Here is a 14,270-nt window from a genome sequence, read left to right on the forward strand (position 1 = left end):
AAGGACAAAAAGGAGGCTCGTTTGATATTTGATATTGCGACAGACACCAAAAATTAATGGCACTATAATCAAAACATTTATGCTATCGTGATGACACTATCATAACGTCTTCATAATAAAACAAATCGCAGTGACACGCTTTTTCGATGACATCGTCTTGCAATTTCATTATTTATTCATTGGCTGTGGAAAATCACCCAACTTACCGTCCCTCAGAATGAACCTTGCTGTTCGAGACGCAATAAATCAATGTCACAAGCAAACAATTCTTAATCATTAGTTGCATTACTAGAAGTAGTCACTGTGTTAAAAAGAATCCATTAACCATAAAAATCAACGACATTAATTTTACACAGAGAAAAATTGTTTTTTACTAGTCAACAGGGTAAGGACCGTTATATTACTCTCCATTGTTTTCACTCATCTGTACAGTGTAGTCGCTTTTGAAATCAACACTAAGTAAGTCAGACCCACTCATCTGTTCAATATATACTGTTTAACCTCAACACTAAGGGACGTTAGTCTGGCCAACTCATCTGTACAATATATACTGTTTAACCTCAACACTAAGGGACGTTAGTCTGGCCAACTCATCTGTTCAATGTATACTGTTTAACCTCAACACTAAGAGACGTTAGTCAGGCAAACTCATCTGTACAATACATACTGTTTAACCTCAACACTAAGGGACGTTAGTCTGGCCAACTCATCTGTTCAATGTATACTGTTTAACCTCAACACTAAGAGACGTTAGTCAGGCAAACCCATCTGTACAATATATACTGTTTAACCTCAACACTAATGGACGTTAGTCTGGCAAACTCATCTGTTCAATATATACTGTTTAACTCCAACACCAAGGTAATTTAATCTGGCCCACTCATCTGTATACTATATACAACGTTTAACTTCAACACTATCAACACTAAGGGACGTTATCCTGGCCCACATATATGTACGATGTATATAATGCTTAACTCTTACACCAAGGGACGTTAGTCGCGTTTTTGTCCCTATGCACAAGGTATTGACCAAACCATGTGTGATCAATGAAACAAAAAATGACATTTTACATGAACTTTGGGAATTGACTTTTTCATTTAACATGTGAATAGTCCTTGAGTGAGAATTCGTTTAATCACATTAATATCCGCTACGACTTAATTAGCAGAGAATACCGACATATAATTCATGTCAAGTTATTACAAGCTAATTGAAACGAGTAGGTGGCAAACCATTCATTATTTATGTTCATTGGTGTCAAAAAATTTTGTAATGAAGAAAGGTATTAAGATGGAAATAGCAATTTACTCAAAGTAGCAAATTAATCACTTTCGCACTACATGAGAAAAACATGAATATATTACATCATACAAAAACATACAAAACTACACGAGACAAACAAGGCTATACCACAAAATACCAAAACATACACACATCACACGAGACAAACACGACTGTACCACAGCATACCAAAACATGCACACACTACACGAAACAAACATGACTATACCACATCTTGCACACACTACACTAGACAAACATGACCATACCACTACATGCCAAAACATACACACATGCATGCATCAGGCACACAGAAGAGACTGTGAAAAGGGAAATGGTCCTTAACTGAACTTAATAGCCGTTGCTAGATTATAAAATATGGCAAAACCAAACGAAACCACCCAAATACCTCGCCTGACCTTGGCAGTATCTGCTGCTTCAATTGTGTAATTGTAAGAGACCCTCGGGGATCTGTTCTCCTCTGTCTAAACACCTTTCTTCCTAATGGTTCTCTTTGACACTGGCTCTCTTGTGGCCTTTTGTTGGGTTTTGCCCCTGTGAGGAATTATTTGTTGCTGTTGTTGGTCGAGGTATACCAGAGACTACAAAATTGATAACTTCTACTCTTGCTTAACGCTTAGCAAGTTTTGAGTTAGACGAATGGTTCCACCGTTTTCAGCAAAATGTAAGCGGGTAATGTGTCCTAGTGGGTGTCTTCATTAAGGTACTTGTGGTACTATTAATTGACCTTACTTCCGGCTACCACGAGGGGCGAAAACTAGCAAACCGCAGTTTCCTAATATATCCATTTCCTTAAGTGGTCATAGGTGTCGAAATATGTTGTTAATTGCAGTTAAAGTTTATCATCCTACTGCCCATCAACGTACATTAGAGTCAATAGGGCAGAAGTGGTCGAACAAATCACACAAATGCAAAGGACTGATACGCATGTGGATTGATGTTGCGTCCAATTATGTTGTTTATAAGTGTATTCATGTGAACTACATTGTTGTACATTGTTGCAACTTGCGCTTTCTGATGACGTCACATTTACCGGTCCCGCGTTATGTCTACACTGCCTGAATCGAAGGTTTCATTTAGTGTCTGTACTGTTTTAGTTAGGTTTCTTATATTTCAATCGATCAGATATGTTAAAACAACCTCAACCAACACGAGGTATGAGTGTAGTTTTACGAGAAAACGGCATGTTGACCACAGGATTTCAACTTTCACTGTGCATTCATGATCTTGGATTGGCTACCATTGCAACGACAAGGACGATGGTTTTACCACAGTGTTGAATCTACAAGCTTATTTGCATAACCGAAAACTTCTAACTATACCTTTGTCTTTTAAAAACATGTTTCAAAAAAGAAGTAATATCGACTGCTTGCATTCATCTATCAACAATCGTTCGTTGATATATGCCGATTGCGATACTTAAAACACTGAAGAGTTCCAAAACAGAAATATTGACATTAAAGAAAATGCTGAATAAATTGTTCTAGCGTACCCGATTTCCCAAAAACAATAACCATGAAACAGATTGGAGCGTGGAATTATTTTTGTACATGAATAACGAAAAAGTGCTATACATTCTAACGAAAGTGACAAACATCGTCAAAATGATAAAACATGTAGTCGGTTAATCGGCACTTTATCAACAAATGCCAGATTCTAACACCGTTAAATATCTGTAAGTCAATAAATGGAAAATGTACAGCACTTTTCTGTAGTTTCCTAGTACGATGAACAAGTGTATCACGTTTATTTGTACGAAAGATTACGTTTAGCAGATGCTCTTGCAATATTTACCGACCAAGTGTTAATGCAATCTGTTCTTGCCGGTCACGTGACCATACAAGAACACGAGGACCAAAGAAGCATCCCGATAAGGACGTTGGACACCGAACATTGAAATTCCGTTGTGAAAACACAGACAACTGACGGGGAAATTATTAAATAATGTATATACATTTATTTAAAAACAAAGTATTTTATGTTCTATTCAATTTATAAATTTAACATTAACCCACATGAATATCAACACACTTAAATACATTTAAAGGCGAGTTGAAAAAGTTACTTAAATCTTGTTGAAAAAGGGCAATATCTTTCTTAAATTCTAACATTTTGTTGATACTGATAGTCTTAGTGTGAAAAATGCATCGTTTTGGTTGTAGTTCAAGGTTGTCCTGTAAAATGCGTTCCTTTGTCAATCGTTGGTCGCATGCTATACATTAGGCTGACCCTTTCTCTTCAATAGGTAAGGATGTGTAATGTGATAAACATCCATCGCGGGCGAGGACCACTTCGTACCCTATTCACCGACGGTGGCTTTAATAAGCTTTCTTTACTTTTATTCCCATAATTTGATACAGAGACATTAATCATTAGGTAATAACTTTTTTAAATTATGCGAAATTAATTTCGAAATATTGAGATGGTAACGGGAAGGTATCTTTGGTAGCGTGGTCTGCCTTCTTCACCAGGTAATTTAACATGTCTAGGAACCCGACATTATACAGTGTCTCAGATTGGTGTAATGTTATATGTAATATTATGATTTGACGATTTGAATAGTTTTTAATAGTTTTATTGCTAAGGCTCTGACAGGGCTGGCTAAGACCGAGAACGAACCAGAATAGATAATTGACTGTGGTGTTTTTAATGTCTAGGAGGGCTAGGTAGACTCGAACGGCTTCTGCAGTAAATATTGACTCATCAAATGGAAACCGGGATCCAAAGCATCATCTTTTGTTACCATAGCTGTGGATTCCTTTTCATCGTCTTATTTTCAATGATCGGTTTAAGAGTGTATAAAGAAATCTTACATTGGCCTGATCGGTAGACACGGATGCTATTTTTCTCACTGACTTATTGACATAAAAAGTCACAAATTGTAAGGTGTTGTAAATGTCATCAATGTCCCTTGAACAGGTGTGTGAGAATTGATGAAGCTATTAATTCGCAATCAATACGCTATCGCCTCCTACTCCTCCTGATATCTATCCAATCCCTAGCATCAACGGGACCACCCAGCGAAGTATGTGAGAGTTCAAGGTTGTCACATGACGTACAAATAGGCTCAGGATTAGTGTTGCAAATGAAGTATTTTAACCAGAGCTGTCACACCGGACGTTTTACACCGACTCGTTATAGTTAGTACCTCTCCGATTGCATGTCTAAGTTTATGTTTTGACGAAATAAAAGTATATAGAAATATTAATATATAGTTTGAAGAATTAAAGAAGACCCTACAACCATAAAATATATGTCCTTTGTTTTCTGGTACGGCGACAACGAATAGACTAAACGCTAATCCGCAGCCATTCATTGCGACAGTTTGGATATGTATGCTTTTTTACTGTCTGCTTTTTATTTTATTTTTCTACTTGATATCCGTCTTCATATCATCATGGCTGTTGCGTAGATTTTTAACCCTTTTAACTTAAACAACTCCAACAAAATGATGCTTGTGACAATTAACATGTTTGTAGATAAAAAAGGTAATAATAAAACATGTCACCTATACCTTCCAGTGTGAACACCGCTTCCAATCTCATCAACTGAATCCAGGCTTCCACCAGGTAAATCAGACATCCAGATTTCATCTGTACTTAAGAATACCGATATTCATCGAAGTCACAGTGCGCTAAAATAGCTTACAATACAATCAGCATATTTAAGATAAACGTTTCTTTCTTCCGGACTAGCAAGCACCTGCATTATAGATGTATTACATTTGAAGACAACAAACAACAGAATATTTATACGCTATTCTTAAAAAAATCTCTGACTGGAAACGATTTGATATATTTGAATAAAAATTAAAATAAAAATCAACTCTGAATACTGTTTTGATTTACATTTGCGAAACAAGTTAAATCAATTAATATAAATCACTGTTGTTGGTCCAGTTTGAAATGCTCAAGATATCTTGCTGTAAGGGGAAACCGGAGAACTAGAGGAAACCCCACGTGGTAGGGCAGGTAACTGAATACTCTTTTCAAGAGTCTCCATTCTAATCTATACTTTTGTGGTATTTTATCCTCGTAATGTGATTATAGAGTTACTCTAGGCTGCCATACGACCATCTATCTCTAGACTGTAGCATTCTACATCTATGGAAGCGTATAGTGGCCACATGTTGACATCCTAATGTAAAGAATATGTATCGATTTTACTATCGTAGAAATTATGAATTAACTTTAAAAAGCGAATCACCTGCGATAGCGAGGCGCCATAGTGATAATGTCTGCCATGACTGTCTGCTTCAAAACAATATTCCGGTTTTTGATTGGACATCATTTAGTCCAGATGTGTCCCACATTGAGCATATGTGGGACGAGCTTGACAGGAGGGTTGGTAAGCGCGTTAACGTCCTCAATAATGTCGCCCAGATCACGCTGACCATTATCAGGTGTGGACAGATATCCCTCAGATTAACACATTGACGGGGTCAATGTTTAGGAGACTAAGAGCAGCGACTAACACCAGAGGATGGGCACATACGCTACTGATTTGGATCAGAAAAAGACTCAAAATATCATGCCCTAATAGCAAATGATTTCAAAAGCACGCTTAAAATATCAAAACATAGTTTTCATGGATAACATTTATTTAAAATGATAGGTTAGTTCAATGTCAGTAAAAATGTCACTTGACATGTAAGGGTAAAAACGACAAAGTGATGTATGCATGTACATATATAATTGTTACAACAAGATATGTCACACCAAATAGTTATATTTAGATTTAATTATAAATCAAACAGCATAACACAAGCACGAATATCATGACTTAATTACAAACAAATAATTGCGGTTCTCAAGCAACCATAAAACTAACTTACTTTATAGACAGCGAATGTTTCATGTGATAAAGTATATGAACGCTGTCGGTTTGTAACACCAGATAAGACAAAACATAGATAAAATGATCATTTTAAGCTATACCATTGAGTGTACCAACATATTTTTTACATGTTTCGTTTGTTTGATAATGGTTCGTTTCATAACAATTTTTGCTCACAATTTGTTTGTCCTAATGACGTTTTCAGTTTTGAAGGGCCATAAGAATGTAATGATACATGTTATAACTATAAACTTCAATATCAGGCAGATAGCAGAAATATCCAATAATAGAAAGTTCGATTCATCTCAGAGGGAACTAAATGACAAACAGAAGGCAGCGTAAAGAAATAAAATCTGGAAGTAAAATATGCAAGCGTTCTTGAGTGAGGAAAGAACCTCACGGACACGCCTCCTGTTTCACGAACAGAAGTGAAGAGCTACTACCATTAGCTCCTTCAACTGGATGTAATGTGACGTTCAGGTAGTTACTATGGCTGTGACCTTGACATAGACCAGACTCAAGGTTGAAGGTGAAACCATGGCACTTCTCTTGTCCGTGACATTCCTTACCACACTCGCCCAGGTTGGTCTTTGTTGTACTAAAGATGTCAAAAGTTGGGATTTCTGTCACGTTGTTTGCCTTCCAGCATGTCTGGGTTCCTGAAGAATAATAAAGCGATCAGTTATAGAACAGTAAATAAATAAGACTTTTTTACGATAACATTTAATGCTTTACATTTACCATATTGCCTTTATTCCCTAGGGTTTTGCTTTGCTATTCTTTGTCCATATTGAACTTTTCAGTGCTGATTGGCCGTAAAGAGGATGTAATAATGGTACATTTCCGGAGTTGTCTTTCGTTGCCCATATTAAATATATGTACACGCACATTCTGAACTTTCAGAAAATTATTATTTCGTTCTTTGATATTTCATTTCCTTAAAGTATATAAACCTTGTTGGAGTATTGGACATCCAAGGATTTCGACACGGAATGCGCGATGGCTACTCCAAGTCATCGGAATAACGCGGATCCAAGAACAGGTAATTGCGAAGTCAAGGATTGATTCAGACAGACCCTGATCGTTTATGTTACCGGCAAATATCTGCCGACAAAAAGTCAATAGAAAAAGTAAATATACTTTCACAACATTATGTTCACAAAAAAAACCTAAACAACCTCAATAGAAAATAGGCATACAGATAGTACGTCCATAAACATAGACACAAAAACTATACACTACGTCTATAGCAAATAGATATTCAATCTATTCATTACCTTCATAGAAAATAGACATAGAAACTAAACAGTGCGGCCATAGAAAATAGACTTACAAACTAAACAGTACGTCCATAGAAAATAGACATACAAACTAAACAGTACGTCCATAGAAAATAGACATACAAACTAAACAGTACGTCCATAGAAAATAGACACACAAACTAAACAGTGCGTCCATAGAAAATAGACTTGCAATCTAAACTAGCGTTAATAATAACACAGATGCTAGCAAAAAACAATGTTATAGTGTTATTCCCATTATTAAGCTCATTGGCTAATTTGTGATTTATAAGATTCATATATTGAGCAGATCGAGTGTCTTACTTTGACGGTCCCGTTGATGCCCTTGACCTCCCTCCACTCGGTGCCATTGTCACTACATTGAACCTTGTAGGTTTTTATGTATTGGCCATTTCCCGGTCTTCCCTTTGTCACAAATCCTGTTATCATGGATGTTTTCCTCAGCCTGACCTTGATATATTTTAAATTCAATTTGTATTGCTACATTATCAATAACGATAATTTGTCACATCAGTAGCATAGTAAGAGTTAATTTATGTCTATTTCTAAACGTAATATCAAAGACCATTAAATATGTACAAATCATGAACCCCATTATGGTGTAAGTCACGAATCACATTATAAAGAATATCTTTTATACTTTATTTTTTTTTCAAAAAAAACGAGGAAATCTTATCTTTAAAGAATAGACAGTCATACAGAATAAACAATTATCTATACCGTAAAAATGATTCGTAACAATCACAAAACAAGCCGATATCAGATTTTTAAGCATCCGATAAAGCATCTGATAACATCGGATTATGTTTAACGGTGTACATATCTACCTCATGACACTAGAGTGTGTATTAAATGAGTGTTTCTCTCTTCCTACCATGTCGACGTTTATTTATTTCAATAGAGCTATAAAGTGACAGAGTTATGATATTGTTGACAATAGCAACATACTCTCGGGAAATGTATAATACACTGACTGATTTACCTGAAGATAGGGACCAATGAAAGCGTGGTAAGTCGGAGAGGACAGCCTGGCATCCTTTGGTTGGCATCGTGAGTCAAAGTGGTGAGGCAATGGTGCCGTTAGGGCATAGTCTTCTACACCAAATGGACCCGTCACGAGGCTCAAGTTACAAGGAGCTTAAGGACAAAAAGGAGGCTCGTTTGATATTTGATATCGCGACAGACACCAAAAATTAATGGCATTATAATCAAAACATTTATGCTATCGTGATAACACTATCATAACGTCTTCATAATAAAACAAATCGCAGTGACACGCTTTTTCGATGACATCGTCTTGAAATTTCATTATTTATTCATCGGCTGTGGAAAATCACCCAACTTACCGTCCCTCAGAATGAACCTTGATGTTCGAGACGCAATAAATCAATGTCACAAGCAAACAATTCTTAATCATTAGTTGCATTACTAGAAGTAGTCACTGTGTTAAAAAGAATACATTAACCGTAAAGATCAACGACATTAATTTTACATAGGGTAAAATTGTTTTTTTACTGGTCAACAGGGTAAGGACCGTTATATTACACTCCATTGTTTTCACTCATCTGTACAGTGTAGTCGATATTTGAAATCATTACTTAGTAAGTCAGACCCACTCATCTGTGCAATATGTACTGTTTAACCTCAACACTAAGGAGACGTTAGTCTGGCCAACTCATCTGTACAATATATACTGTTTAACCTCAACACTAAGGGTCGTTAGTCTGGCCAACTCATCTGTACAATATATACTGTTTAACCTCAACACTAAGGGACGTTAGTCTGGCAAACTCATCTGTACAATATATACTGTTTAACCTCAACACTAAGGGACGTTAGTCTGGCAAACTCATCTGTACAATATATACTGTTTAACTCGAACACCAAGGTAAGTTAATCTGTCTCACTCATCTGAATAATGTATACAATATTTAACTTCAACACTATCAACACTAAGGGACGTTATCCTGGCCCACATATCTGTACGATGTATATAATGCTTAACTCGAACACCAAGGGACGTTAGTCGCGCTTTAGTCCCTATGCACAAGGTATTGACCAAACCATGTGTGATCAATGAAACAAAAAATGACATTTTACATGAACTTTGGGAATTGACTTTTTCATTTAACATGTGAATAGTCCTTGAGTGAGAATTCGTTTAATCACATTAATATCCGCTACGACTTAATTAGCAGAGAATACCGACATATAATTTATGTCAAGTAATTACAAGCTAATTGAAACGAGTAGGTGGCAAATCATTCATTATTTATGTTCATTGGTGTCAAAAAATTTTGTAATGAAGAAAGGACTTAGGTATTAAGATGGAAATAGCAATTTACTCAAAGTAGCAAATTAATCACTTTCGCACTACATGAGAAAAACATGACTATACTACATCATACCAAAACATACAATACTACACGAGACAAACAAGGCTATACCACAAAATACCAAAACATACACACATTACAAGAGACAAACATGACTGTACCACAGCATACCAAAACATGCACACACTACACGAAACAAACATGACTATACCACATCTTGCACACACTACACTAGACAAACATGACCATACCACTACATGCCAAAACATACACACATGCATGCATCAGGCACACAGAAGAGACTGTGAAAAGGGAAATGGTCCTTAACTGAACTTAATAGCCGTTGCTAGATTATAAAATATGGCAAAACCAAACGAAACCACCCAAATGCCTCGCATGACCTTGGCAGTATCTGCTGCCCCATTTGTGTAATTGTAAGAGACCCTCGGGGATCTGTTCTCCTCTGTCTAAACACCTTTCTTCCTAATGGTTCTCTTTGACACTGGCTCTCTTGTGGCCTTTTGTTGGGTTTTTGCCCCTGTGAGGAATGATTTGGTGCTGTTGTTGGTCGAGGTATACCAGAGACTACAAAATTGATAATTTCTAATCTTGCTTAACGCTTAGCAAGTTTTGAGTTGGACAAATGGTTCGACCGTTTTCAGCAAAATGTAAGCGGGTAATGTGTCCTAGTGGGTGTATTCATTAGGTACTTGTGGTACTATTAATTGACCTTACTTCCGGCTACCACGAGGGGCAAAAACTAGCAAACCTCAGTTTCCTATACCCATTTCCTTAAGTGGTCATAGGTGTCGAAATATGTTGTTAATTGCAATTATAGCTTATCATCCTACTGTCTTTGACACCCCATCAACGTACATTAGAGTCAATAGGGCAGAAGTGGTCGAAGAAATCACACAAATACAGAGGACAGACACGCATGTGGATTGATGTTGGGTCCCATTCTGTTGCTTATAAGTGTATTCATGTGAAATACATTGTTGTACATGTACATTGTTGCAGCTTTCTGATGACGTCACATTTAGAGGTCCCGCGTTATGTCTACATTGCCTGAACCGAAGGCTTCATTTAGTGTCTGTACTGTTTTAGTTAGGTTTCTTATATTTAAAGCGATCAGATATGATAAAACAACCTCAACCAATACGAGGTATGAGTGTAGTTTTACGAGAAAACGGCATGTTGACCACAAGATTTCAACTTTCACTGTGCATTAATGATCTTGGATGGGCTACCATGGCAACGACAAGTACGATGGTTTTACCACAGTGTTGAATCTACAAGCTTGTTTGCATAACCGAAAACTTCTAACTATACCTTTGTCTTTTAAAAACATGTTTCAAAAAAGAAGTAATATCGACTCCTTGCATTCATCTATCAACAATCGTTCGTTTATATATGCCGATTGCCGATGCTTAAAACACTGAAGAGTTCCAAAACAGAAATATTGACATTGAAAAAATGCTGAATAAATCGTTCTAGCGCACCCGATTTCCCCAAAACAATAACCATGAAACAGATTGGAGCGTGAAATTATTTTTGTACATGAATAAAGAAAAAGAGTTATACATTCTAACGAAAGTGACAAACATCGTCAAAATTATAAAACATGTAGTCGGTTAATCGGCACTTTATCAATAAATGCCAGATTCTAAGACCGTTCAATATCTGTAAGTCAATACAGAGAAAATGTACAGCACTTTTCTGTAGTTTCCTAGTACGATGAGCAAGTGTATCACGTTTATTTTACGAAAGATTACGTTTATCGGATGCTCTGGCAATATTTACCGACCAAGTGTTAATGCAGTCTGTTCTTGCCGGTCACGTGACCATACAAGAACACGAGGACCAAAGAAGCATTCCGATAAGGACGTTGGACACCGAACATTGAAATTCCGTTGTGAAAACACAGACAACTGACGGGGAAATTATTAAATAATGTATATACATTTATTTAAAAACAAAGTATTTGATGTTCTATTCAATTTATAAATTCTACATTAACCCACATGAATATTAACACACTTAAATACATTTAAAGGCGAGTTGAAAAAGTAACTTAAATCTTGTTGAAAAAGGACAATATCTTTCTTAAATTCTAACATTTTGTTGATACTGATAGTCTTAATGTGAAAAATGCATCGTTTTGGTTGTAGTTCAAGGTTGTCCTGTAAAATGCGTTCCATTGTCAATCGTTGGTCGCATGCTATACATTAGGCTGACCCTTTCTCTTCAATAGGTAAGGATGTGTAATGTAATAAATATCCATCGCGGGCGAGGACCACTTCGTACCCTATTCACCGACGGTGGCTTTAATAAGCTTTCTTTACTTTTATCCCCATAATTTGATACAGAGACATTAATCATTAGGTAATAACTTTTTTAAATTATGCGAAATTAATTTCGAAATATTGAGATGGTAACGGGAAGGTACCTTTTAAGTGTGGTCTGCCTTCTTCACCAGGTAATTTAACATGTCCAGGAACCCGACATTATACAGTGTCTCAGATTGGTGTAATGTTATATGTAATATTATGATTTGACGATTTGATTAGTTTTTAATAGTTTTATTACTAAGGCTCTGACAGGGCTGGCTAAGACCGAGAACGAACCAGAATAGATAGTTGACTGTGGTGTTTTTAATGTCTATGAGGGCTAGGTAGACTAGAACGGCTTCTGCAGTAAATATTGACTCATCAAATGGAAACCGGGATCCAAAGCACCATCTTTTGTTACCATAGCTGTGGATTCTTTTTCAACGTCTTAATCTCAGTGATCGGTTTAATAGAGTATAAAGGAATCTTACATTGGCCTGATCGGTAGACACGGATGCTATTTTTTTTCTCACTGACTTATTGACATAAAAAGTAACAAATTGTAAGGTGTTGAAAATGTCATCAATGTCCCTTGAAAACGTGTGTATTTTTCTCATTGACTTATTGACTTAAAAAGTAACAAATTGTAAGGTGTTGTAAATGTCGCCAATATCCCTTGAACAGGTGTGTGAGAATTGATAAAGATATTAATTCGCAATCAATACGCTATCGCCTCCTACTCCTCCTGATATCTATCCAATCCCTAGCATCAACGGGACCACCCTGTGAAGTATGTGAGAGTTCAAGGTTGTCACATGACGTACAAATAGGCTCAGGAATAGTGTTGCAAATGAAGTATTTTAACCAGAGCTGTCACACTGGACGTTTTACATCGACTCGTTATAGTTAGTACCTCTCCAATTGTATGTCTAAGTTTATGTTTTGACGAAATAAAAGTATATAGCAATATTAAAATATAGTTTGAAGAATTAAAGAAGACCCTATAACCATAAAATATATGTCCTTTGTTTTCTGGTACGGCGACAAAGAAGAGACTAAACGCTAATCCGAAGCCATTCATTGCGACAGTTTGGATATGTATGCTTTTTTCCTGTCTGCTTTTTATTTTATTTTTCTACGTGATATCCGTCTTTATATCATCAAGGCTGTTGCGTAGATTTTTAACCCTTTTAACTTAAACAACTCCAACAAAATGATAGTCGTGACAATTAACATGTTTGTAGATAAAAAAAAAGGTAATGATAAAACATGTCACCTATACCTTCCAGTGTGAACACCGCTTCCAATCTCATCAAATGAATCCAGGCTTCCACCAGGTAAATCAGACATCCCGATTTCATCTGTACTTAAGAATACCGATATGCATCGTAGTCACAGTGCGCTAAAATAGCTTACAATATAATTAACATATTTAACATAAACGTCTCTTTCTTCCGGACTAGCAAGCACCTGCATTATAGATGTATTACATTTGAAGACAGCAAACAACATATGTATACGCTATTCTTAAAAAAATCTCTCACTGGACACGATTTGATATATTTGAATAAAAATTAAAATAAAAATCAACTCTGAATACTGGTTTTGTAACAAGGATTCAATATCAATGTTTATACTCACAGTAAAAGTTGGCCTTCCTTTGAATCTCTCTATCACAACTAACCCGAACGTGATCCAAGTGACTGATCAATAACTACTGTCTATATTATCAGTATACAATCGATATGTCAAGCCTACGTTACGGATGGGAGGCTCGTAATTTTTGGAATTTTAATATAGTTTGAATAATTCAGCTTGTTTCGCTGAGTAGTTCCTTACCTTAAAACCCAATCATGCCTCATCAATGATATGTTCTACAAGGAGTACTTGTAAACATGACTTTTTTTTTACATTTGCGAAACAAGTTAAATCAATTAATATAAATCACTGTTGTTGGTCCAGTTTGAAATGCTCAAGAGATCTTGCTGTAAGGGGAAACCGGAGAACTAGAGGAAACCCCACGTGGTAGGGCAGGTAACTAAATACCCTTTTCAAGAGTCTCCATTCTAATCTATACTTTTGTGGTATTTTATCCTCGTAATGTGGTTATAGAGTTACTCTAGGCTGCCATACGACCATCTATCTCTAGACTGTAGCATTCT

The 14,270-nt window shown here is 36.3% G+C and overlaps 1 protein-coding gene across 1 annotated transcript; it reads right to left on the minus strand.

The window, feature by feature from the left end:
* Nucleotides 1–5,966: 5,966 nt before the first annotated feature.
* LOC117319172 lies at nucleotides 5,967–7,231 on the minus strand. Its single transcript, XM_033874010.1, has 2 exons — nucleotides 7,095–7,231; nucleotides 5,967–6,800 (listed from the first exon to the last, which is right to left on the minus strand). Exons 1-2 carry the CDS (start codon nucleotides 7,156–7,158, stop codon nucleotides 6,538–6,540), a joined length of 327 nt encoding a protein of 108 aa, XP_033729901.1. The 5' UTR covers nucleotides 7,159–7,231; the 3' UTR covers nucleotides 5,967–6,537.
* Between the last annotated feature and the right edge of the window lie 7,039 nt (nucleotides 7,232–14,270).

This window comes from Pecten maximus, unplaced genomic scaffold (assembly GCF_902652985.1).
Source record: "Pecten maximus unplaced genomic scaffold, xPecMax1.1, whole genome shotgun sequence".
Classification (NCBI taxonomy): domain Eukaryota; kingdom Metazoa; phylum Mollusca; class Bivalvia; order Pectinida; family Pectinidae; genus Pecten; species Pecten maximus.